The sequence below is a fragment of the Zingiber officinale genome, chromosome 10B, assembly GCF_018446385.1.
Source record: "Zingiber officinale cultivar Zhangliang chromosome 10B, Zo_v1.1, whole genome shotgun sequence".
NCBI lineage: Eukaryota > Viridiplantae > Streptophyta > Magnoliopsida > Zingiberales > Zingiberaceae > Zingiber > Zingiber officinale.
Genome location: NC_056005.1, coordinates 70,122,834 through 70,149,278, shown reverse-complemented (window position 1 = coordinate 70,149,278; position 26,445 = coordinate 70,122,834). Strand labels below are relative to the sequence as shown.

Here is a 26,445-nt window from a genome sequence, read left to right as displayed (position 1 = left end):
TAGGTGTGACATATTTACATATTTATTTGTATGAATGTCAAAAGAGAAAAATAAGGTACTACAATAAATATGACTTTCCGCAATACAACATCAACGATACGTAATTAAAGTACGTCGTTAATAATGATTTTTATAGCGCACCTAATTATGTGCATTGCGGATAGTATAATATTTATACAAATGATGGTGTGTATAAAATATATGCTGTCAATAAATTTTTCTACAATATACAGAGTGAGCTATTAAAATTTAATAGTAGCGACGTGCAGAATGCTGTTAATATTATTATACTTATATTATTGACGGCATATAAAAAAAAATGCACATTGTAAATAATTATTATTAAAATATTAACAGCCTGAGGTTGAATGCGGTTAATAATCTTTAAAAATTTTAATCCCCTAAATCTTTCATAAAACATAAAAAAAATAAAAACTATGATTCCCGAATTCTCGTAAACCATCTTTCGTCAAAAAGTCTCACCGTGGAAACTCTTCTCTCGAAAACCCTTTTCTCCGCACCTTCTTCTCCGCGAACACCAAATCCCCGAAATCCATCTTCTCTGCAGCCTCTTCTCCTTGGATCTGGACGTCCGAGCACCGTACTCCTGGTACTGGTACTAGAGCATTTGCACTCTCGACAAGGTGTAGTTTACCCTCGAGCGCACCGGGCATGAGAACCCGCATCCTGACGGCTCCCCTTTGCTACTCTCCTCGTCGTGGGCCAGCAAAACCTCCTCGACAAAGCAGATGGCAGTGGGCGATTAGGAGCCACTGCCCGCGGTGACAATGGTCATCGGCAAATGCCTGGTTTGCTTCCTCTATGTGCTTGTCTCGGCGATGGCGCCGCGGTGCCACATGTGTGATGCACACGCGCCGGTCCACAGCAAGCCCAACAAGCGACACAAGTTTGATGATTCGTATGTTTATTTCTTTCGTTTGAGTTTTGAGCTATAGAAGGTTCTTTCAATTTGATGGCATTGAGAGTTTGGCAAAATTTTTGTGAATGGTTTGAATGTGAGTACAAGTGTAATATTGGAGGTTTTTTGGATTGATTATGGCATCAAAATCAAGCATGTTGTTTGGCATGTTTTGGTTTTTTTAGATTGCAGATTTATATTGGCAGTTTACTTTGTGTTTATAATGGTATTCTCTGCATGCTCTATAGGAAAGAATGTATGTTGTCGGATGGTTTTCTTATGGATTGGGATTTCCTTGAGATGTTTGTCGGACTTTATATTTCACGGAGGTTTTGTATTGGAGGTTTTCTTTGTGCATATATTGATATTCTTGCATTATTCCTTTTGGTGTTGGTGTTTCTGTTGGTTTGAAGGCAAAGCCTGGCATGCTGTGGTTTTCTCAGCTTTCAGATTTTGTTTGCTTTGGTGATATGATGAAGCTTGGTGGAATTTATGCAATGTTTTCTTTTGGAGCTTATGACTAAGATTGAAGAAGGTAGAGCATTGGTAGAAGTGTGGTTTTTGTGATGGTTTTGTGTTGAAATTTGTGCTTGCTTGAAGATGGTGGAGTTTGGAGATTTTTTGGATTGCAAGATTCATATGAGAGGTCATGCTTGGTGGGGACTTCAAGTTTGTTTCTAAATGCGGGTGAGTTTGGGATTTCAAGGCTATTTTACTTTTTGTTTGTATTTTTGGGGATTTCAGAGTTTGATTGTGCAAAGCTCTTCTTTTAACAAAAGTGTATTGCCTTGTAAAAAAGTGATCTTCGAGATTTCTTTCAAGTGCACGACACGAGATAGCAATGTTAATCATGCCTAATATATTTTTCTTCCTTTGATAGTAAACACAAGGGCAGTTGCATTATTCTAGAAAATGGATATTGACTCATTGAATATCGAAGACTTTCTTGGTATTTTTTTTCTCTTTATAATGCATATCTTTGCTTTCACTTATCCAAGTGATCTACCATAATTTCTCATTCTGATTTATTTCTTTTCTTTTGTTCATGCAGCAATAGGTGTCATATTTTTTGCCACAGATTTTGTCCGCACCTTGCAGGTAACGAAGGCTTCTATATTCATTAGTTCTAGCTGAACAAGTAAATACTTAACACATAAAATGATTTCTATGAAACAGATTCTTAATCAAGACAAAACACCTCTATTATATAGCTTGGTATTTGGCAAAGGAGTTGTTAATGATGCTATAGCTGTTGTGCTCTTCAATGCAATTCAGAACTTTGTTCTTGTATGGGCATGTGTCTGTTATTGTGGAGATATAAAATTTAAACAAAGTCAAAGTGAGTTATACAAAGTACTTACCTCTGTTGATTTATCTGCATAAACTCCTAATAATTTTAGTTATCTTTTGTTGGCACACATAATGATGCCTTTTAGATGTTTATGCTACTGATAAAAGGAAAATAAACAATATTCTTTTGTATATGCTGGATGGATTCAGATGTTGATCTATGATTATTAATTTGTTTCAATAAAATCTCCTGACTTTAGTTTTTTTTTTGCCATTTTTGTGTATTTTAGGATCCTAAAAGAAAGGTACACAAGTCTATTAAAGGTGTATTGAAATTGGAGGTTGAAAAGCTTCATACTTCACTGGTTGATGTGGACAATATCTCTGACGGTGGAAACATAATCATTGACTCAAATGATGATGGTGATCGATTTACTGAAACTTCTTTAAGAAAGTATCATAGCAATGGTCTTGATATCCCTATCATAGCAATAGCTTGATTTTTCTGGGTCATCTATACACTTTTATATCCAATGCTCAAACATAAATGGCTTCCCTAGTCTCTACTTCTTCCAGTTGAGGTTTACAAGATGAGTAAAGTTAATCACTAGCATTTGTCGGATATTTTAGTTATTGCTTCAATTTTTTTTCCCCAAAAAAACATCAGCTACCATATAACTATTTAGGTGATCAGAAAATGAACCTACCTAATTTTCTCATAAAAATTAATACACGTGATTAGTAGAGCTATTCATTTTCTGATCACCTAAAAATTATTTCTTATTTATGTTTGTGTTTTTCTTACTCATGTTAATATCTTACCTTCCTTTCTTTGCAGTTAGAGGGCATCAAGCTGATCAAATTTTAATTGTAAAAGCACAGAAGGTTAGTGAGTGTCCCTCCCTGTCAAAATAGTTTCTTGTTATGTTATTAATGTGTTTCCAACTCCCTTTGTTTCAGAATAAGAAAACTATCATTTGATGAATCAGTGGTTGGTTATCTAATGCTAACTTATGTCGTTTAATTCTTGTAGGACTAGTCTCATGAATGTTTCCTTGTGAGAACCAATGCAGCAATCAGAATCAATGTGGATTTTGAACTACTTGCACTACTTCAGAGAGGCATAGAAGGAGAGGAAAGGCTTGTTATTCATAATTTTTTTACCTTATCAACCTGTAACACAATTATTCCTATTAGAAAGAAAATTATGATATTTATTTATTTTTATTTTTATATGCTTGTAACACAGTTATGCCTTTAATGATAGTTGTATGATATTGATAAATATATGTGTGATATATATATTCTTTTATTTTATATGCAATTAACCGCAGTACGCAATCGCGTGCTGCGAATGATATTAACTACAGTGTGCAGCTACACATTGTGAAAACAATTTACCGCAGCGCGCGGCTGCGCGCTGCGAATGCAATTTACCACAGCGCGTGGCCACGCACTGCAAATGCAATTTACCACAGCGCGCGACCACGCGCTGCGAATGCAATTTACGACAGCGCGCGGCCGTGCACTGCGAATGAAATTTATCGCAGTGTGCAGTCGCGCGCTGTGAATGCTTTATGACTTTTAACAGTATGGAGTTGTGCAGCATGCGATGTGCGCTACGGATAGTATAATTACGCGCTGCGAAAAGTCATTTTTGTTCTAGTGAGGGTTTAAATAAGAAAACTATAGAAAACTAAAAGTCTTAGCCCTAAAATGATCAAGAGAATAAATAAAAAGTTAAATTATTTAAGTTCTCTTAAATCATATTCATATTGTTCTTTTGTATATTTTTCTAACTTTAACCCAGGTTGTTATTGTATCAAAAAGTAGGAGATTATTGGTGCAATTAACACAAATAGTCAAACTCAAGTTTTGATGAATGACAAATGGATTAAAGTTAGATGTTATGTTTGTCTAATTTGTCTACCAAGTGTGTAGGATATGAATTTAATGGGTCAAGAGGACTGAAATATCAAGCTAAAGTCCAACTAGGTTGATAGCTGGCATGAAGTCCAGATTGGTTGAGATATAGAATAAGGAAGTCCAGTTGGATTGACAATTGGCTTAGGTCCAAATTAGTTGAGATCTGACAGGAAGTCCTAGCGAATCAAGGGACTTGAGATCAAGGAAGTCTGCAGTTGGTAAGTGGAGGTAAGCAACTGGAGGAGAGATCCAGTGAGGGTGCATTCCCTGTTGAAGGAACAATAGGCGTCGGTTCGACTTAGAGTTTCAATGAAACTCAAAGTCAGAACCGGTCAGTCAGGAAACTATCAAATATTACTCTTCTTTACATATTATTGCTTGTTGACCTAACCTTATAATGCAGAAAATCAAAGGCTAGAAAAAGGGTATCCAAGCACCTAGAGCTTGTCCAAGCGCCTAGAGGTGCTCCAGGCCCCCGAACATGTGGATAGGCACCTAGATGATGACTACAATGAAATGCTTCGACTGGCCAGCCCACATCAGTGGTCAGGGCGCTCAGATTGGTCTGGGCGTCGGGGCACCCAGAGGTGGATAAAGTTTATTGTTAGTGCAATTTTTCTAGGTCAAGATTGACTAGTTTGACTAAACTTGAGTTGGCTCAAGCTTGAGTCTTAATGTTTAACTTTTGATGTTTGACAATATATGGAGATTGAAGGTGCAATTGTCCGCTATGGGAAGATTGGTCAAGGTTTGACTAGTTTAATGTGAAGAAGAGTCAAGTAGGTCAAGGTTGATCGGATACTTGATTGGGAAGTCCTAACTAGAAGTTAGGCAAGAGAAAGTCCAACGGGAAGGTTGACAAAAGAAGAAAATCCAAGTGGGTCAGTATTGACCAGATATTTAGTGTAAAAAACTCTAGTGACTGAAGTTAGGTAGTTGAAAAACTCTGCTGAGTGAAGCCAGGTAAAAAGTCTTAGTGAGTGAAGCTAAGTAGATGAAAATCCCTAGTGAGTGAAGATAGACAGAAGGAAAATCTTGGAGAGTGAAATTAGGTGAAAATCCTAGTAAGTGAAGCTAGGCAATGAGAAAGCCCTGGTGAGTGAAGCCAGGCATGTGGAAATCCAAGTGGGTTAATGGTTGACCGGACACCTGGTGATTGGTAAGTCCAAGTGGGTCAAGGTTGACTGAACACTTGGTGATTGGAAGTCTAAGTAGGTCAAAGGATTAATCAGATACTTGGCACAAGGAGAAAAAGTTCAAATGGGTCAAAGGATTGACCAGACACTTTGTAAAAAAATCTCAGCATGTCAAGGTTGACCAGATGCTAGGCAATGAGAAGTTCCAATAGGTCACGGTTGACCGAATGTTCAGAAAGTGAACCCTAGAAGTTAGGATTTGGTAATCGATTACATAGTGTGTTAATAGATTAAGCATCTTGTTTAATCACTTAAGGAACTTTATGCGAGGAAACAGAAAGTGTCATAATCGATTAGGGCAATCGATTATGGAATGTTTGATTGATTAATGTAATCAATTAAGCTTATTGTTGCGAGAAACAAAATGAAGCTGAATCGATTAGGGTAATCGATTCAGCAAGCCTTAATCGATTAGGATAATCTATTAAGGTGTTCTATGAAGAAACGGTAGCTTTGGTAAGCGATTAAGCTAGGCTGCTTAATCGCTTATGGGCCATTCTCGCGCAAACAGAAATATACCTAATCGATTAGGCTAGTTGATTAGGCATGTGTAATCGATTAGGATAATCTATTACGTTTGAAAAATTAGCAGTTGCACGCCCGATAAAAGGGTTTCGCGTGCACTGTTCATCAGATCCCTCAACATCTTCTCTCCCACTCTATTCGCCAAGCTCAGAGGTCATCACTGCCGATTCTTGAAGCTTCTTGAAAACAAGTGCTGCTGCACTTCCATGGTTAAGAGGTGTTCCCAAACAAGAAGAAGAAGCAAGCTAGGGTTTCATCATTATAATATTGTAAGATTTCTTTTTGTATTAGCTTGTATTTTCCTCTTTTTGTATTTCTTTGTGTGACAGCTTGTACGAGGCTTCTCCGCCTCCAGATTATTTTTAAGATGGAGTGTTTCATAGTGGAGAGTGTGCATGAGGGTCGGATCCTTGGATTAGTCACCTCTTCTTATGGTAGATACCAAGTAAATCCATCTTGTTAGCATTAGGAAGCTTTGAGTCGAGTTTATCCGTTGCACATCATCGTCGACAAAGCACGAGAAGCTATTCACCCCCTCACCCTCCCCCCTAGCTCCAAAGTGTCTCAACAAGTGGTATCAGATCAAGACCGCTCTTTACCCGACTCATTGTCGAAAGGGCAACTAGCTAGAGGAAGAAGAAGTTGAAGCCCCAAATTTGAACGAGTCAAAGATTTCGAAAGCTCAACATTAAGATGGATTTTCGAGATGGACTCAGATTTGACACGAGGGTGCCTCCACCATTCACAATGACAAGCTTTGATTATTGAAAATCAAGAATCAAAAACTTCTTCATGAGAGAGATAGAACAATGGTTTTCTCTAATGGAGGGTTTTCAAGCTCCAAGAGATTCAAAAGGCAAACTCATCAAGAGGAGCTTTTGGAGCGAGAAACAAATTCAAAGAAGTGAGGCAAATGACAAAGTGACCAAATTATTGGTCAATTTATTGCCAAGCAATATTTTGAGGTAAATTGGAGAGTATGAAGATGCCAAGGAGCTTTGTAGTAAATTGACAAAGATTCATGAAGATCCCTCTACTGTACCAAATCAAGATGAATCCAAAGAGGAAGATTCATTGGATCAAAAGGAAGAAGAAGAGGACTCCGAGGTTGAGAGGTGCTCAACATCAGAAAAAAGTGAAGAAGATCCATCCTCAAGAGAGCATGAAGACAAGGGCAAAGGAGTGTACTCCTTGTTTCATGTGCATGAGGATGAAGACAAAGAGGCCACCATCTCTAGGATTGAGGGGGGACGTCATTCATTGACACTGGAGCAAGAAGAGGCTTCCACCTCTGGATCAAATGAAGAAGAAGATGGTGCCACCTTCAAAAATCAAGAAAAATCAAATGGAGGATCAAATACCATCTCTACAAGCAAAGGTATGACAAGTTCATTTGTTAATAATAACGGTCATATCATTTATTTTGAGTGTAGGGACAAAGGACATTACAAGAGTAAGTGTCCTAAATTGGCCAGGAAGAAGGGCCAAATGGTACCAAAGGGCAAAGAAAAACCCAAGGAGATCAACCCCATCGTATGTAAGGGCAAGGAGCACATTGTGTGCTTTTCTTACAATCAAAAAGGACATTATCGTAGTCAATGTCCTAAGGGGAGGAATCTAACTAAGAAGAACAAAGGAGGAAGTTCAAATCAAGGGGGAGCCTTCAAGAGCAAACCCAAGGTATCTTTTATTGAACTAATTCCTCTAAATCATGATAAAATGCATGCTAGGTCTAGTTTATATCACTTCAATACAATTTATCATGAAAATAGGAAGCGTGATAAGGTTAAAGAAAAATATGTAGCATATCATGCAAAGACTACCTCACCTAAGGTTAGGAAGGTAAAAAACAAATTAGGCAAGAACTCTAAGAATTTTAGATATATGCCTAAAAATAAAAACGTGCATGGGAATCAAAAATATTCCAAATCTATTGATTAATGGAAGGAAAATCAAGTCTTGAGGTCAAGGCTTGATAAATTGGAAAAGATCATAAAAAGAATGAAAAATATCTTTAAGGAGCAAAATGAGCATAACCTAGGTTTAGATAGGCAAGAGCCATTCAATAACCATAGAGGTTTGGATTATAAACCTAAAGGCAAGAATAATCTAGCTTCGTATCATATGGTTCCATATAGTTATAGAACTAAACCTAGGTCAAATGGTCAAGTTAAGACTACAAGAGAGGTCATCCCTAGAGTCAACCTTGAGAAGACAAATGTGACTAAGGATTTTAAGAAGCCTAAGAAAGTCACTACGAAGATCACAAGGTAAGTTATCTCTAGATTTGACTGTGAGGAATCTAGCATGACCAAGGCTTCTAAGAAGTCTAGGAAGGTTATTAGGAAGATATCAAGGGAAGATATTCCTAGTGAATACCTAGAACATCCAAGGAGCATCAATCGATTTTGGGTTCCTAGGAGTGTGTTCTCTACACCCTAGTTGAATTTAGAGAGGGTCAACTATAATTAGAAGGGTAGTTAACTTAATCTTGAAAAAGTTGATACTTTGATAACATTTTCAAGGTAGTTGTACTCCTTGAAAGTGAGAAGGTTTAATTATTTACTCTTTTGAAGAGTAAAATGTGCCAAAATTTAAGGAATTTGACTTAATTAAAATGGTACAAATAGGAAAAGTCATAGGAAAGCCAAGTTAGGATTTTGACATTTTCTTAGGGGGAAATGAGGGCAATCTAGGATTATTTAGGTTAGCAAATATTAAGAGATACTTAGATAGATAATCTAAATATATTTATTTATGCTAAATTGTCATGATTGTTTGCCCATTATATGTCATGACATCATATTTTATATTCATTTTCTTTATAAAAAATATTAAAAAAAATATCATGTCATGTCATACATATATCATGTAGCTAAAAGAGTTTGTCTTTTAAAAAATATTTATTTTGATGTATGCCATAAATCATCATGTATTATTTTAAATTCCTTATAATTAAAGACAATGACATTTATCAACAAGTGACATCCTAGGTGGATGATCAAATTCTACAATGCCTAGATAGATATGCATAATCCCTTAGATTAGGGCAAAATCAAAATCTACATCTCACAAAGACCATAAGGTGACTTGTATGTATTTTTGTGCACATTAGAGACAAGTGAAATATTAGGAGGATGAACAAAACTCAAGATATTGATTTAGTGCATCTTTTTAAGTTTTATTTTCATCAAAACACATAGTTATGTGTCATCCATCATTGGAAAAGCCAATATACAAATAATATGCATTTAGCCCAAAGAATATGGTTGGAAATTGGTTTTGAAAATCATTTTAAAATACTTTTAGAAAACTTTGGTAAATTCTATCTTTTGATAGCAATCACCATTGAAGAGTTGGATACAAACTTAGAATAAACATTGAAGTTTTTAAGGGTTTCCAATTTTGTGTCAAATCTTTGAATAAGGGGTGTATTTTCTTAGAAAACTATTTTTTCATGATAGGATATGCCTTAGATAATGTATACATAAATTTTCATAATTTTTAGAGCTTTTAGGGTATTTCTGAAATTTAGCTTAAATCAATTTCAGAAATCAGAAATGTTAATCGACTAGGCTAGTGGATTACCACATCCTAGTCGATCAAGTCAATTGATTAGGTGAATTCCCTTGAGCAAGATGTTTAATCAACTATGTCAATCGATTAACACTCAAGAATCAATTAAATCTCAACTTTAATCAATTATGGCTGGTCTTAAGCAACTAAGGGCTTGGTTTAAGCAATTAAGATCCTATTTTCAACTTAAATAAGTTTATTTAAGTTGAATAATCCATGTTTAGTCGTGTTCCTAATCCTTAGAAATTTATTTGTGAACATTTAAGGATAGTTTTCATGATGAAAACAAGATTGGAATGGTTAAGAGAGACTAAGTTGAACTTTAGGATGAGGTTTGTAGTCAATTTGATTATTGAACCTCGACACTTAAAAATTTTAGGTTTTTTAAAGGTTTAGAAACTCCAAGTCATTGTTGGTACAATGACAAAAGTTGGAGCATGTTTTGAGGAGGGACTACTCCTTAAAGACATGATTTTTTTTTACAACCAAATGGAAGGTTTTTAAACCTTCGCTGTTATGTATGCTCTAGGATGAGTATTTGGGCACAATGAAGGGTATGTGACCTTCATTGTGATGTTGTGAACAACATGTAGGTAACACTTCAGGGAGAGAGATTTTAATGTGTGTCAAAGGGGGAGAATGTATGGTTTAAGTTAGGAAACCTTCATTACCCAAAGGGGGAGGCTACCCTCTTGGAAAGGGGGAGAATTAAGGAAACCCTCATTCATGCCTTGGCATGAAGAAGAAGTTGAGGCTATAGGATTAGCCTAACTAAAATGTATTGTCAAACATCAAAAAAAGAAGATTGTTGGTGTAATTTCCTTAGATCATGGTTGACCAGTTTGACTAAGCTTGAGTCTTGATGTTTGAGTTTTGATGTTTGACAATATATGGAGATTGCAGGTGCAATTGTCCATTATGAGAAGATTGGTCAAGGTTTGACCAGTTTGATGTGAAGAAGTGTCAAATAGGTCAAGGTTGAATGGATACTTGATTGGGAAGTCCTAACTAGAAGTTAGGCAAGGGCAAGTCCAATGAGAAGGTTGGCAAAACAAGAAAATCCAAGTAGGTTAGTGTTGATCAGACATTTGGTGTGAAAATTCCTAGTAAGTAAAGCTAGGAAGTTGAAAAGCCCTAGTGAGTGAAGTTATGTGAAAAGCCCTAGTGAGTGAAGCTAGGTAGTGAGAAAGTCCTGGTGAGTAAAGGTAGGCATGTGGATGTTAGCTAGAGCCCTAGAGCCAATCATTTGATGATTGTATTTTGGACTTGTTGTATCATATTCTATATAAATAAAGGCATTTGATTTTGGTTATTATACTTATTTGTATTGGTGTCAAATAAACTAAGTATAATAACGTCCTTGAGTAGAAGGTTCTTACCTATATCAATCGATTGGTTGAATCGATAGTGAGATGCTATAGGGAACACTACACTAAATCATTCCTAGTCGAGTATTAACATTCAGGGACAATGTTAATGCAATAAGACTAGCGTGTAGATCAACTCGATGACTTGATCTCACAAGTCATGGATATAGAGATATCAAGTTGACACATGGATATGCATTAGAGAATGTATACTGAATGACCCGCCATGAGAAAGTATCATGGATCGTTATATGAGTGTCATATACTTTCTCATGTGGCTATTAGTATGACTACTAGTCCTTAGACCTGAAGTCACCATGGTTCCCTACATAAGGAATTATATACTTTGGTTTCGTCAAACGTCACCCGTAACTGGGTGGACTATAAAGGCGATTACTGGGTATGTAACGAATTATGCAGAGGGATGTGAGTGATGTAGATGGGATCTATCCCTCCTATATGACGGGAGAGACATCGGTATTCTTGATAGAGTGAGACCACGAAGTGCATGGCCATGCCCAAATGAGTCAATATAGGATATTGAGCTCATTTGATTTAGTGAGTCTACTTGGATTTCAAGATTTAGATTGGTCAGAGGATGACACGGTCTATGCCTCACATTGATCAATCTAGATGTCTAGGATAGAAGGACACTTGTCATATATTGTGAGGAGTCACAATTAGTAGTCACAAGGTGATGTTGGATCTCAACATTTCTTGTAACTTGGGTAGCAATGATGTATTTCTAGATGTCGTTCATTGCTTATGTTTCTAAAGGAGTTTAGAAACATTGCCAACGTTACAAGAACCTATTGGGTCACACACAAAGAACAAGTGGATGGAGATTAGGTTCATATGATGAACCAATTGGATTCGGATTGATTTAAATTAGACTTATTGAGTTAGACTCAATTAGATTCAATTGTTGAATAAGTCTAATTTAATTTGATTCATTAAGTCAATTTATATTAATGAATTGAGATTCATTAGATTGAAATTGGGTTGAATCAAAAAATGAATTCAACTCAACATGGAAGAGATTTGGTCAATTTTGACTTGACCAAAATGGGAAATTGAAACATCAAGTTTGACTTGATGAATTGTCACTTCATGGAGGATGACTCATCCTACATGGCAGCCACATCATCTCCACCTCATGAGGTGTGCCACCTCATGGAGGTTACACCTCCCATTCCATTTAATGTGGCCGGCCACATTAAATGGGGAGGTTACATGTGTGTGGCCGGCCACACTAATGGTGTAGGAGGTTTCATTTTGTGTCATTCAAGTGGTGTTGAATGCTTCTCCTTCCTCCTAGCTCTCTTCCTCCTTTCTCTTGTTGTTGCCGTGGATTTCAAGGGAGGTAGAAGGTGTATGAGTTGTGTTCCAAGAAAAGGGTGAAGTGAAGGTCACAAAGGAGGGTACCTAGAGGATTATGTGATATCCCTTTTCTTTCTCTCCTTTCTCCCCTTTTTAAATCCTACCCGAGAGCCCTAGAAAGTGCTAGCACACTTGGGTGCTCTCTTCTCCATCCTTGTGTGTTAGAGAACACACCTTGTTCGTGTGGATATCACTAGAGAGTTGTCTACGTTGACAACTTCGAGATCCGGCGTACCATTGGACGAGCGGGATTTGCGAGGGCACGCTTCGAAGGTAAAATGTTTTTCCTTTGTAGATCTACTGTAGATCGTAGTTTAAAACTCGTACTCATGTTTTCGGAAAGTTTTCTTCGCACGAGATCCAATGGCTAGGGTGATTCGGGGTTTCCGCGACGCGAAAACGCGATTTTCGCGGCCCGAAAAACCCAACAGTGGAAATTTAGGTGGGTCAATGGTTAACTGAACACCTAGTGATTGGTAAGTCCAAGTTGGTTAAGGTCGACCGGACACTTGGTGATTGGGGAAGTTCGAGTATGTCAAAGAATTGACCGGATACTTGGCACAAGGTAAAAAGTCCAAGTGGGTCAAAGGATTGATAATACACTTTTTGAAAAAGTCCCAGTAGATCAAGGTTGATCAGATGCTAGGCAATGAGAAGTCCCAATAGGTCACGGTTGATGGGATGTTGGGAAAGTGAACCCTAAACTTAGATTTGAAAGTTAGGATTTGGTAATTGATTAAGTTAATCGATTATACAGTGTGTTAAGAGATTAAGCATTTTGCTTAATCGCTTAAGAAACTTTATGTGAGGAAACAAAAAGTGTTGTAATCAATTAGGGTAATCGATTATGGAATGATTAATCGATTAAGCTTATTGCCGTGAGAAATAGAATAAAGCTGAACTGATTAGGGTAATCGATTTAGCAAGGCTTAATCGATTAGGAAGATCGATTAATGTATTCTGTGAAGAAACAGTAGCTTTGGTAAGAGATTAAGCTAGGCTAATTAATCACTTACAGGTCATTCTCATGCAAACAAAAACATGCGTAATCGATTAGGCTAGTTGATTAGGCATGTGTAATCCATTAGGGTAATCGATTACATTTGAAAAACTAGCCATTGTGTGCCCAATAAAAGGGTTTCACTTGCACTGTTCATCAAATCCCTCAACATGTTCTCTCCCACTCTCTTTGCAAAGCTCAGAGGACATCACTGCTGATTCTTGAAGCTTCTTGGAAACAAGTGTTGATGTACTTCCATGGTCAAGAGGTGTTCCCAAACAAGAAGAAGAAGCGAGCTAGGGTTTCATGATTGTAATCTTGTAAGATTTCATTTTGTATTAGCTTGTATTTTCCTCTTCTTGTATTTTTTTGTGTGAGAGCTTGTACGAGGCTTCTCTGCCTCCAGATTATTTTTAAGATGGAGTGTTTCATAGTGGAGAGTGTGTATGAGGGTCGGATCCTTGGATTAGTCACCTCTTCTTGAGGTGGATACCAAGTAAATCCATCTTGTTAGCATTGGGGAGCTTTGTGTCGAGTTTATCCGCTACACATCATCATCGACAAAGCGCGAGAAGCTATTCACCCCCCCCCCCCCTCCTAGCTTCGAAATGTCCCAACATTTGTAAGAAAATTTTTTGATGAGATGCAACCACGTCAGCACTCTCTATGCACCTGAGAGTGGTTCCGGGCACCTGGAGAGGTCCTATATAAAGGCCTTCTAGTAGCAACTTCAAATCATCAATTACTCTGACTTGTGATCTCACGCGCTGCTCCAAGAAGCTCTCCACAACATCAAAAAATTGCTCTGACAACCAATACTAAAACTTATACTCTACTTATTGTCGGTACACTTTATTTTATTACATTGTTCTAAAATTCTTGTAATATTTTTGAGCTTATAGTGATTACTCAACGAAAGCACTCAGCGAGTGCGGGCTTTGGAGTAGGAGTCCTAGAAGGCTCCGAACCAAGTAAAATTACTTGGCACTTCTTCTTTCATTTATTTATTTTCCGCTACATATTCTCAGGATTTTAGAAAAAAATAACAAACGCTATTCACCCTCTCCCTCTAGCGTCTTTTCGATCCTACAGTTACAACATATATACTAGATAAGCTTTGAGAACCATAACTTTTAACTTAGATTGAACCACGAGACCTAAAATATATCAAATCAAATATCTCTAAATAATCTATAATTTTATATATTGAGCGTCTCATGATTCAACCCAAATAAAAAGTTATAATCTCTTACACTTAAACTTATAGTTGTAGTTGTTATAGTTTTGTAGCTACTACAATGTGTATGCTGGGTAAATTTTGAGAGGGCATAACTTTTGACTCGGCTTGAACAATGAGATACATATATATCAAATCGAAAATCTCTGAATGAGCTTCGATATGATATATTAATTGTGCATTTATTATTCAACCCAAATCAAAAGTTATGACCTCTTAAAGTTAAACTTGTAGTTGCAGCAGCTACGGTTTCGTAGCTGTTACAACTGAGTTGCGATAAAGTTGCAGCAGTTAGGATTTTATAGCTACTATAAAGAATCTGCTACCTTAGCGGCCCCCCTAGTGCCGACCCCACGGATATGGAGGGAGGTTCATGCAGGTACACAGGCCATAAGCGCATGGCGGGGTAAACCCCAGGTCGTCAGTTCCTGAGAATCGACCCCTGGCCATTACGCCAGAGATACCATGCGCCCACCGTCTGCGCTACGCCCTGGGGGCGATTTTATAGCTACTATAACGTGTATGTTGGGTGGTGTGTGTTTCATTTATAGTTTTCAGTATTATTTTGCATGTATTTTATTTTATTGCATGAGCTTATTCGGCATACATTCATTACTTTTGCATTGTTTTCATCCTTTTATTCGCAGAGCTGCTCTTTGCATATTTTTTTTGATAAGATGTGAAGATCTTGACATTTGGAGTGAATTAGGGATGAAAAATAAAAGGAATACGCATTACAATATGATCCATGGTTATCTCGCATTGCCCAACACGATCATAGTTCTCTACAACAAAACTTTTAAAAGATAACACCATAAAGACAATGGTTTTAGAAGGAACTGTTGTTAATTTGGTAAAAGACAATGATTTTTGACAAAACCGTTGCCTTTGAGCTCCCCCAAAAAATAAAAGACAACGGTTTTGTAATAACCGTTGTCGTTGAGTGACTTTTTTTAAAATCAACGCCTTTTACATCGCTTTTCTAAAACTGTTGTCTTTAAATATTTTTTTAGAGGGTCAAAGACAATGGTTTTAATAAACTGTTATCTTTGACTTTATTCTTTTGCCATTTTTCCCCTTCGCAATTTTTGTTGTAGTAGTGTTTTGCTTTTCCTCTCTCTGAAAATTTTTTGGCACCTTGTTTTCCCCCCTTAGCCTTCCCAGACCCTAAACCCCTCTCCTCATGTGATCTTCCTACCGAAACCCTAAGCATCAGCATCCAAGTTATTCTTATGGAAAATATTATTTTAGGGGCATTTTGTTCATGACTGCTGGGGCGGGAGCGGAAGGGTGAGGCGAGGGAAGGGGGAAGCGAGATGGCTAAGGTTTCTTCTTTCCCTCACGTTGGATGGAAATGTAGGTGCTTTCCTTGATGTATTCTTTTTTTCTTTTCTATCGTATTAGCACGGATCGAGACTAGGGATTTAGAACTTTGGCGTAGATGGGTTGCTTCCCTTGTTGACATCGTCGCAAGAGGGAGTCCAACTCCCCGATAGAAGATAGAGATGGTGCCCAATCCATCTCAGGATTCTGTGGCGATTTCATGTAGTATGAATGAATTCTCAATGAATCTCTTACTGAAATCTTTCTCCTTCGTGCGGAATTAGTGATCAGGAACAGGGCGTCATCATTAGGAGAGAAGAAGAGTAACTCTGCGCACAACTTCACTTTTCAACATCTTGCGATTGCCAATGCAGAATTTCAAGGAAGCTAATTTGATCGGAGAAGGGGGTTTCAGAAAAGTTTACAAAGGACTACTGGATTCCACCAGCCAAGCAACCCTCTTTCTTCCTACTTTTTTTCTTTTCTTTTGCCTCTGTCAAAGCAGAAGCCATTGTTGATGGGGAAAAAGATCTTTTACACAAGAAGGAGGTGGCTATCAGGCAGCTAAAGCGCGATGGGCTTCAAGGGAACAAACACGATGATTATATGCATTAAGGAAGCAAATGTCAAAGTCCCTTACAAGGTTGGGTCTAAATTATTTGCTGCTTACTGGATGATAAAGCTAGGACTGTATAAAATATTGATAGTGACATTTTTCAATCTGATGCTAACTTTCAAGTCCGTTGTTTTGAAAAATGATTCATCTAAAATTAATTTGTTGGTTCAAAGAATTTTTTATCAATGTATTGTATCCCCAAAGGTACCATCCACTTCAAATATTGTCTTGGGGTAAAATCTTCCTTAATCTTTTCCATCACATGCATCACTTTTAACAAAGCTAGTGATTTCCATATAACTATTCTATGCAAGCCTATATTACTAGTGATTTCCTAATTTTAATCATACCAAATTAATTATATCTTAGTGTACCATTACCCCACCCTCCCTCCCTCCTATTCCTAATCTTCATATCTAATTGATTCAGAGGCCCATGTATGATAGTAGAATTATTTGTCTATAATAATATGTATTATTCCTCTAATCATTCAGAGCTATTTTTCAAATCTGTTTAAATTAAAAACCTCATACCAAGTGTCCCCTGTGAATAAAAATTAGAATTGTAAAATCAATTAAATTTTCTTGTTTGGAAGATTTATTTTTCCATATGTGTGAATCTAACAAGCAAAAAAGACTATAAGGAATGGTTGAGGGTAGTTATTTAATTTCCAAGCCATGTACTGTGTATGATGGAAAAAGTCACTGCATCTATTTTGTAGGACTACATGCTTTTTAATTGGTTATATTTGGGCAAAAACTATTTTAGCCAAACTAATGTAATGTGCATAGACTAGTTTTCCTTATTTCAAATTTCACTCTGATAGATGTGCATGCCATTGCAAGCAATATACAAGATAATTGGAATATGAATGATAGATCATTACTATTACATGCATGTTCCAAAAGTTCTTTTACACAAGATATTAGAAGAATATAAAAATGATAGCAATAGTAAAGTTTGTTCTTAATATTCAAATTTAATTGCATGATTTTTTATCCTTTCTCTTTTTTATCAAATACAATTACTTAAATGAGGATTAGTTTACATTGTTTAAAGTTCAGACATGTTGTTTGTATTGTAATGCTTCAGAGTAGAATAGAAAACCTGGCTAGTTGAGGGGATAATGGCCTTGTTTTGGATGTCTTTATCTTCTAATATATGTTTATATTTTGCAGATTCTATTGATAAAGTTTTCTAGCATGCCACCAACATTCCAAGTAACATCAAATATTGTCCAGGATTTGACAATTACAAGTAATATTCACTCAAAAACCTATATTTCTTTATCTATTTTTTCATAATTAATTAAATGCATTAGTTGAACATAATAGTTAAAATAGACTTATATGGAGCATGTTGGTCTATGTTCCAGTATGAGTTGCACTTTTATTTGAAACCGAAATTCTTATCCTTAGTGATTTACTCGAATAGTTTACAAGAGGTATTATACAATTTTATTATAAGGAATTAATTTAGACAATTGTCAACATGTTGATCTTGAATCAATTAGTTATCATGAATCAACAGTATGCCCATGTTGATACTTGTTACTAGTGCTGTCAGGCACTAACATTGCAAAATAGTGTGACAACTGACAATCAAGACTACATGGAATTGTATCATCCTCAAATGTACAAGCACTTGCTGTATAAGGTTATGGTCAGTAAAATTATAAAGTTGCAACCATTGGCCATATCACTAAAAATTGGCAAGATATCATAAATTTACATTTCCAACTTCATATAACATTAGTATTATGCATTGAAATTGATAATAAGAAAATATAATATTATGCATTGAAATTGATAATAAGAAAATATAAGTAGATTAATAGCTAGGGTAGTTTTTCTTCAAATTGTTAATTTCCTTATCCTGAGTCCAATTACTCTCAAGTCCCTAAACTAAATCAAGTAAATGACAAGAAGTTTCATTATTTTCTTAATATTGTCTATTTGTCATATGTTAGTAAATTGAGTACTCACAATGTTCTTCATTAATTATTATTAATGCAAACCAGTATGGTTAACCTAAAATTAGATCTATTGGTATAGACATAGATACCAGCTAGTATGTGATAAGGCGGTTACACATGCTATTTCCATCAAATCTATATGATTAGTCTCCTTAACTCCATGTAGGTGGAGATTAGGTATACAGAAATGAAGTTGTTAGTGTGTGGTTTACCTTCATTAACCTAAGAGTTAGAAAGATCACCTTTTTGAAAGTCTCTGATGATTTTCTAATTTAATTAGATGTATCCATACAACCAATTAATTCGAACATTAGCTCTAGTTGTGTATTTTGATATAAGATGCAATGATGCTAGTTGCTCTGAATAAGATAATTGGATATTTTGTTAACAAGCTCTGATGCTTGTTTATTACTTTGGAATAGAAGATGTGATATCTTTTACTATTTTATCAAGTTATGTTGTTTGTTCTTGTTTCTATCACTTCTTTCTTGATGCAACTTTTTCTCGTACCTCAACATTTCTTGTATGTTGAGTTGACTATTATAACTTTTTTTAACCTTTCTTGTATGTTGAGTTGACTATTATAACTTTTTTTAACCTGATACAAATCACTGTCATATCCTCTATAATATTAATTGTTGCTAATCCTGTCTGAGCGCTGAGTCGACGGATGCTGGGGACGTGACATTCTCCGCTATCTCCGATTGGTGGTGTAGATCCCCGGCGAAACTGCAAAGAAGCCGAGCCGGGAGGGATTTCCCGGCGACGACCCTCCGACGCTCAAGTCAGGCAACGAAGAAGTAGAGTAACGTTACTGTGGCTATAGTGATCCAGATTGCATACCTTCGTCGAAGTCTGGGGGTCCTTATATAGGACCCTGGGGAGGCGTGGGCACGCTCCTCGATGCGTGCACGATTCCCCAAACATACCTCAGTAGGGTTGTGTCAGGAAAGTACACCTGACGCCATTCTGCAATCAGCCGAGCATATCCCGGATGTGACGGTGGAAGCTTCTACCGTACGATATTCTGTCCGCTCTGGCCGCCGACCAGGCTGTTTGTCGGCGGCAGATGTCTCGAGGATAAAGCTACCAGCTGTCCTTTTTGTCTCCTAGCGCTCTTATCTGTTCCCGGGCCGAGCGGAATGACCGCTCGACTCTCATGTCCTCCAAGAAGCCCTATTCACGTGCTCGGCTGGGATTGTGGATTACTGTCCTGTAGCTCGGCCGAGCGTCCTGGCCGCTCGGCTTAAAGACTCTTTTACCTTGAGCATCAGAAAATCGCCCCATGGTCGGGTTGTCTTTTGTCTGGTCGCCTGGGAGACTCAGACCGGGAGCCCGGTCGACCGGATGTCCGGGGATGGTCTGCCAGTCCGCTCGGCACGACCTTGGTGTTGACCATCTTGACCCTTGACCTCCACGTGTCGTTGACCTCCCGCCAACGAGTGATCCCCCCGTCCTTACCACCGGATCTGTTGCTATTTGAGGGAAGAAAGAGAGTTGGTATTAAGAAGACGTTGATGATGATAAATAAGCCAAATGTTATTAAGAAAAATGCTTTGCCACAAATCAAGGATACTTTCTTTCTTAAAGGTTGAATGTTGATGTGAAATCTATCTCTTATTATCACTTATGCCCTTCAAATTTGCTGAGAGTTGCAAGATTAATTATTTTTATAGCTCCTGCTACCACAAGGGATTTACCTGAAGAGTATGATAAGAGGGTGAAACAAGTTCACAAAGTTGGTGGTTATAGATCCAAAGGGTATGCTATTTTTTCTTGTTCTATGCATATCCACTAATTGCTTACAAGGTCTTTCCTTTTCCTGCTATTGATATGATTGAAAAAGAGATTTTACTTCAAACATGATCCGGTGGTAAGGACGGGGGGATCATTCATTGGCGGGAGGTCAACGACACGTGGAGGTCAAGGGTCAAGATGGTCAACACCAAGGTCGTGCCGAGCGGACTGGCGGACCATCCCCGGATATCCGGCCGACCAGGCTTCCGGTCCGGGTCTCCCAGGCGATCGGACAAAAGACAACCCGACCATGGGGCGGGTTTCCGATGCTCAAGTTAAAAGAGTCTTTAAGCCGAGCGGCCAGGACGCTCGGCCAAGCTGCAGGACAGTAATCCGCAATCCCAGCCGAGCACGTGAATAGGGCTTCTTGGAGGACATGAGATCCGAGCGGCTGTTCCGTTTGGCCCGGGAACAGATAAGAGCGCTAGAAGACAAAAAGAATAGCTGGTACCTTCATCCTTGAGACATCTGCCGCCGACAAACAGCCTGGTCGGCGGCCGGAGCGGACAAAATATCGTACGGTAGAAGTTTCCACCGTCACATCCGGGATATGCTCGGACGATTGCGGAATGACGTCAGGCGTACTTTCCTGACACAACCCTACTGAGGTATGTTTGGGGAAGCGTGCACGCATCGAGGAGCGTGCCTGCGCCTCCCCGGGGTCCTATATAAGGACCCCCAGACTTCGACGAAGGTATGCAATCTGGATCACTGTAGCCACAGTAATATTACTCTGCTTCTTCGTTGCCTGACTTGAGCGTCGGAGGGTCGTCGCTGGGAAACCCCTCCCGGCTTGGCTTCTTTGCAGGTTCGCCGGGATCTACACCACCAGTCGGAGACAGCGGAAAGTGCCACGTCCCAAGCGTCCGTCGACTCAGCGCTCTGACAGGATCAAATTGGCGTCGTCTGTGGGAACGCACCTGAATCCGAGCGGAGAAGATGGAAGAAGCTGGACGCCAACTCATGGTGACACTCTCCCCTGAAGAGCTCGATGCGCTCATCCAAGCACGAGCAACGAAGATTGTGGAGCAGCAGAAGGCTCAAGCCGAGCGGATTGCACGGCAGGCGACTTCCGCGTCGGGCGGCAGGGCAGCACCAGAGGACCGACCAGAACAGCTCTCGATATGGGGGCAAAACAAAGGTCCGACCGACACTCAGATGGAAGCGTCGCCTGCCCCTATACCTTTCCATAGGGCTCTGTTCCAAACGCCCTCTAAAGTCGTGCAAGCCAACCTCGACCGGGGATCTTCGTCCAACGAGGCGCCCATCCGTGACGCAAGGAAGGGCAAGGCGCCCCGGACATATTCATCCCCCAAGCGGGCCAATCGACAATTCTCCGAGGCCATCCTGCGCGACCCACTACCAAGGCATTACGCGCCCCCGGCCATCGGGGAATACAATGGGACCACCGACCCGGACGACCATCCAGGTAAGTTCGACAACACAGCCACTTTGCATCAATATACAGAAGATGGACGACCCGGAAAGTTTCTCCCTACTCATGACTTTGATGGGTTTCGACGAGTATATTGTATCCTCCTCACTCCACGGGTATTCGGGAGTCGATAAATTGAGTCAGATTTTCTGCTGGTCGGCAGGTCAGTTTTTTAGTTATATTCTTTTTCGGTCATAGAATTTTTCATAGTTTCTCGAGCAAGGACTCCCGTGTTGATCGACCGGGTTTCCATCATATCCAAGCCACCGACTCGATGCCGAAGACCTTGTGCCAATCGACCGGGCGTATATTATCCGAGCCACGGGCTCGATGTCGAAGACCCCATGCCGTTCGGCCGGGTGTATATTATCCGAGCCACGGGCTCGATGTCGAAGACCCCCGTGCCGTTCGGCCGGGCGTATATTATCCGAGCCACCGGCTCAATGCCGAAGACCCCGTGCCGATCGGCCGGGCGTATATTATCCGAGCCACCGGGTCGATGCCGAAGACCCCGTGCCGATCGGCTGAGCGTATATTATCCGAGCTGTAAGCTCGTTGTTGAAGACCGTCGAGTGACGACGTTAAACTCTAGAGTCGAACCGGCGACTATAAACCCCCCGGCTTGAAGACCGTCGAGCGGCGACGTTAAACTCTAGAGTCAAACCGGCGACTATAAACCCCCGGACGGAAGACCGTCGAGAGGCGACGTTAAACTCTAGGGTCGGACCACCGACTATAAAACCCCCGGCTTGAAGACCATCGAGCGGCGATGTTAAACTCTAGAGTCGGACCGACGACTATAAACCCCCCCGGCTTGAAGACCGTCGAGCGGCATCGTTAAACTCTAGAGTCAGATCGGCGACTATAAACCCCCCGGCTTGAAGACCATCGAGCGGCGACGTTAAACTCTAGAGTCGGACCGGCGACTATAAACCCCCCGGCTTGAAGACTGTCGAGCGGCGACGTTAAACTCTAGAGTCGGACCGACGACTATAAAAACCCCGGCTTGAAGACCGTCGAGTGGCGATGTTAAACTCTAGAGTTGAACCGGCGATTATAAACCCCCGGCTCGAAGACTCGTCGAGCGGCGACGTTAAACTCTAGAGTCGGACCGGCGACTATAAACCCCCGGCTTGAAAACCGTCGAGCGGCGACGTTAAACTCTAGAGCCAGACTGGCGACTATAAACCCCCCAGACGAGGCAGTGTCGCGTTGAAGCACTTCAGCGAGACACTAGCAGAAAGTCCATGTAAAACGGACAGTCGTTGGACCGATTGGCGTTGTAAAGAAAAACACTACAGCGAAAAGCTCTTAGAAGTCCCAGGTATAGTGGGAGGTCGTTGGACCAATCGGCGCATTAAATTAAAACACCCCAGCGACAAACTCAGAAGTCCCAAGCAGAGTGGGAGGTCGTTTGACCGATTGGCGAAGTAAAAAAAAGAAAAAATTATGTAGTTCGAGCGACCGGTCGGCATAGTTATGGGGAGCACCTGAAACAAAAAATTAACAAAGCAAAAGTTGGCATTCTATAAATTAAATTTAAAAGTTCGCCGACCGAAGGCAAAGTTTCATATGACATATTAAAATTAAGGTTACAACCGATCGGGAGAACTACTGAAAATACTTCATTCGAGGTAGTCAAAAATATGCTTCGGGATGGTGGTGAGAAGCGCTGCATGCTCTGTAGCAGGGATGACCACGGACCCGGGGAGCTGACCCTTGGACTTCAGATAGTCCGTCGTGGCGGTGATTGCCAACTCGAAGGCGATGACCAGCCGGTCGCACACCTTCTCCATAAATTCCACCGAGCGGATGTAGTTTTGCCTCAAGGTGGCAACGCGGCCCGGCTCCGCCTCTTGGTACTCCTTGAAGGCAGCACATCAGATCGAGAGCAAGAAGAAGCCTCCACATCCGGGTCAAAAGAAGAAGAGGATGAAGAAGCTATAGGACCGTGATCGTTCGATAGAGGGGGGGTGAATATCGATTCGAAAAGTCGAGTAAAACTACGCAGCGGAAAAGTAAATGAACACAGTTGTTTTTACTTCGTTCGGAGCCTGTGACGACTCCTACTCAAAGGCTCGTGGTCCTTGACCACTTTCGTTGGGCAATCACTAGCAATTCGAATATAATTACAAAATGAATATAGGAAATGCGAGTGAAATAAAGTAATATCGACAAAGAAATTAACTAAAAACTGAAGGAGCACTTTGTCGGAGCTTTGTTGGCGTCGCAGGAATGTAGAGCAGCAGGACCAGCAGTAGAAGAGTTCTCAGATTGATTATTGAAGAAGCTCCATCCCTGGGGCTTCTTTTATATGCTTCTCCGGGCGCCTGGATCCCTTCCGAGCGCCCTGGTGCGACGTGGTAGGTCTAATCAGCGAACTCCACGTGGCGACGACTCGGCCTGGATAAAATTCACCTCCGGGCGCCCGGATCCCTTCCGGGCGCCCGGACCTCCTGTTTCCAGAAACTTCCTTTCCTGCAAAACAGAGTTAGTCCGAGGCACATATGTATTCTGCAACACAGATTGTTAGCACAATTTATGAAATAGAATTAATAGTAAAAATATGACTTAGATTCCGTCTTTCCGAGACCGGAATCTAGTCACGATCTCGACTTAGATATCCGAAATGGATCTAAGCCGGATCGACGCCTAATGTTCCCTTCCCGGGAACGCGTCCTCGCAGTCACTCCCCTCCAGTGACTTACCTCACTTACCTGCCAGACGTCCGGTCAGCCCGTCGACCCGTCTGGACTTCTCGCCAGCTATCTAGTCAGCCCGTCGACCTAGCTGGACTTCTCGCCAAGCGTCCGGTCAGCCCGTCGACCCGCTTGGACTTCTCGCCAGCTATCCGGTCAGCCCGTCGACCTAGCTGGACTTCGTGCCAGACATCCGATCAGCCCGTCGACCTGTCTGGACTTCCCCTACACACTCGATCAAAGTGTCAGACAACAACAAAACTAACTTAACCCATTTGTCATTCATCAAAACCTAGGTTAGACCGTTAGTGCTACCCGCACCAACAATCTCCCCCTTTTTGATGGAATGACAACCTGGTTAAGTTAGTGAAAAGACGCAAAAAATAAATAAAACAGGTATATGGTTTTTAAAGTTAGTTTTGGTGTTTTCAATTTGGTTTAGCTAACTTAACCACCTAACCCTCCCCCTTTGGCATTCATCAAAAATAGGCAATGGTAAACAAGCATAGTGTAGAGTTACTGCAAAAATTTGTAAATTTAAGAAACAGCTAATTTTGGAAATATCTAAGTTTGATTCAAAATTCAAAGATACTGATAAAAATACCAAGTTGACTTGGGGGAGTTTAAATAGTAATTTAGCTTTTGTTTCTTAACTTTTGTAAAATAACTAAGTTTTGAAAATAGCTAATTTAGCAACATAACTTAGTATTTAGTACATTTTGAGTAATTTTGAAAGATAATATCTGCAAAATTAATTGACTTTGTAAACTTAAGAGAAATTTTTGAAGGCTAATTTTCAAGCTTAAGTTTAGGAACGCTAAGTTTAGATATTCTAATTTCCAAACATGGGGTTATAAGTTACAAATTTTAAGATCAAATTTTCAAAGTAAGTTTCAACTTTTAAAACACTTTTCAAACATGAATTATTAAAACCAAAATTTCAAGGTTTAAATTTTCAAAATACGTTTCAACTTTGAAACACTTTTCAACCATGAGTTTTCAAAATCAAAGTTTCAAGACTGAGTTTGCAAAAGATTCAATTTTCAAAACCTTAGTTTATAAAGTCAAATTGAAGAATTTAGTTTTAGAGAAACTAGTTTTCAAGAATAGGTTTATAAAGATAAGTTCTCAAGATTAAGGATTTCAAAACTAAGTTTGAAAAAAAAATCTACTTTTCAATACTGACTAGGTTTGTAAAACCTTTAAATTTGAACACTGAAATTCAATTTCAAAAAAAAACAAAAAAAAAATTAAGGTGGAGAAAATAATTTAGGTGCTAAGTATTGATTTAATCCTCCCCCTAAACCTGATATTTAAAAAATAAAGCTTTTAAAAATATTTGCTAAGAATATTTAATATAATATTTTCAAAGTAATTGGGATAGAATTTTCTAAAGATATTTTAAAGAGAAAAAAAATAACACTTAAGGAGATTAACAAAATAAACCTCCCCCTGAATTAGATACTCCTTTAATTTATTACTCTCCCTTAATTTATTAATTCTTCTAGGGGATTTAAATAGAAAGTTTGATAAAAAGAAAAAATTGAACCTCCCCCTGAATTTGTTACTCCCCTTAATTTAATACTAAGGTTTAGTTGTGTTAAATTTCAAAGCCCTAACACATTTATCTTGTAACGACCCAATTTTTCCTATTTCAAGTTCTAAAAGTCTATAAAAATATTTGAAAATACTTTTAAAATATTCTAGAGATTTTTAGAAATTTTTAGAGTATTTTTATGTAATTTTTGGAGGTCGTTTAGTAGGGTTACAAAAAGAAAGAAGTTTTGATAAAAAAACGTTGAATATGAGACTCGAACCCGAGACCTTGACCCGAGCCGAATCTCAGCCGAACCCAGCCCAACCAACCGGTCTGTAGTTGTTTTGTTAATTATATATAGAATAAAATGTATATAAGGTAGAAGTTAGTAATAGAGAATACTCGAAAAAAAAAGGGGTTGCAGCGAGTTTTGAACCTGCGATCTATGGCCCAAACAAAACCAGCCCAACCTGCTGAGCTACACGGTTTTATTAACCTAGTATGGAGAGAAATAGATTTAAGCTATAGTTGGAACGTTTAAAATAAATTGGAATAAAAGTGCGCGGCGGAGGAATCGAAGCTCAAACCTTTGATTTGGTTAAAAGCTGGCTGACCAACTGGGCTGTGCGTGATTTGTTAACCAAATA

At 39.3% G+C, this 26,445-nt stretch overlaps 1 protein-coding gene across 6 annotated transcripts; it reads left to right on the top strand.

Moving 5' to 3' along the window:
• Positions 1–459: 459 nt before the first annotated feature.
• LOC122028583 (sodium/hydrogen exchanger 3-like) lies at positions 460–3,473 on the top strand. Of its 6 annotated transcripts, XR_006124867.1 has the most exons (8): positions 460–919; positions 1,333–1,454; positions 1,520–1,606; positions 1,800–1,868; positions 1,971–2,017; positions 2,096–2,258; positions 2,500–3,094; positions 3,243–3,473. XR_006124867.1 is itself a non-coding variant. In XM_042587425.1 (6 exons), exons 2-6 carry the CDS (start codon positions 1,832–1,834, stop codon positions 3,246–3,248), a joined length of 270 nt encoding a protein of 89 aa, XP_042443359.1. In that variant the 5' UTR covers positions 460–1,606; positions 1,800–1,831; the 3' UTR covers positions 3,249–3,473. The 6 variants fall into 6 exon arrangements, 2 of the variants coding, with proteins under 2 accessions (XP_042443359.1, XP_042443358.1); XR_006124866.1 differs by having other exon boundaries at positions 1,333–1,606; XR_006124865.1 differs by having other exon boundaries at positions 460–1,454.
• The last annotated feature ends 22,972 nt before the right edge of the window (positions 3,474–26,445 follow it).

Excerpts from the sequence above, each read along its gene's own strand:
- LOC122028583 (XM_042587424.1), top strand. The coding sequence starts at position 1,832 with ATGGATATTGACTCATTGAATATCGAAGACTTTCTTG. Across the intron at positions 1,869-1,970 it reads GAATATCGAAGACTTTCTTG|CAATAGGTGTCATATTTTTT; the intron begins GTATTTTTTTTC and ends TTGTTCATGCAG. Across the intron at positions 2,018-2,095 it reads ATTTTGTCCGCACCTTGCAG|ATTCTTAATCAAGACAAAAC; the intron begins GTAACGAAGGCT and ends TCTATGAAACAG.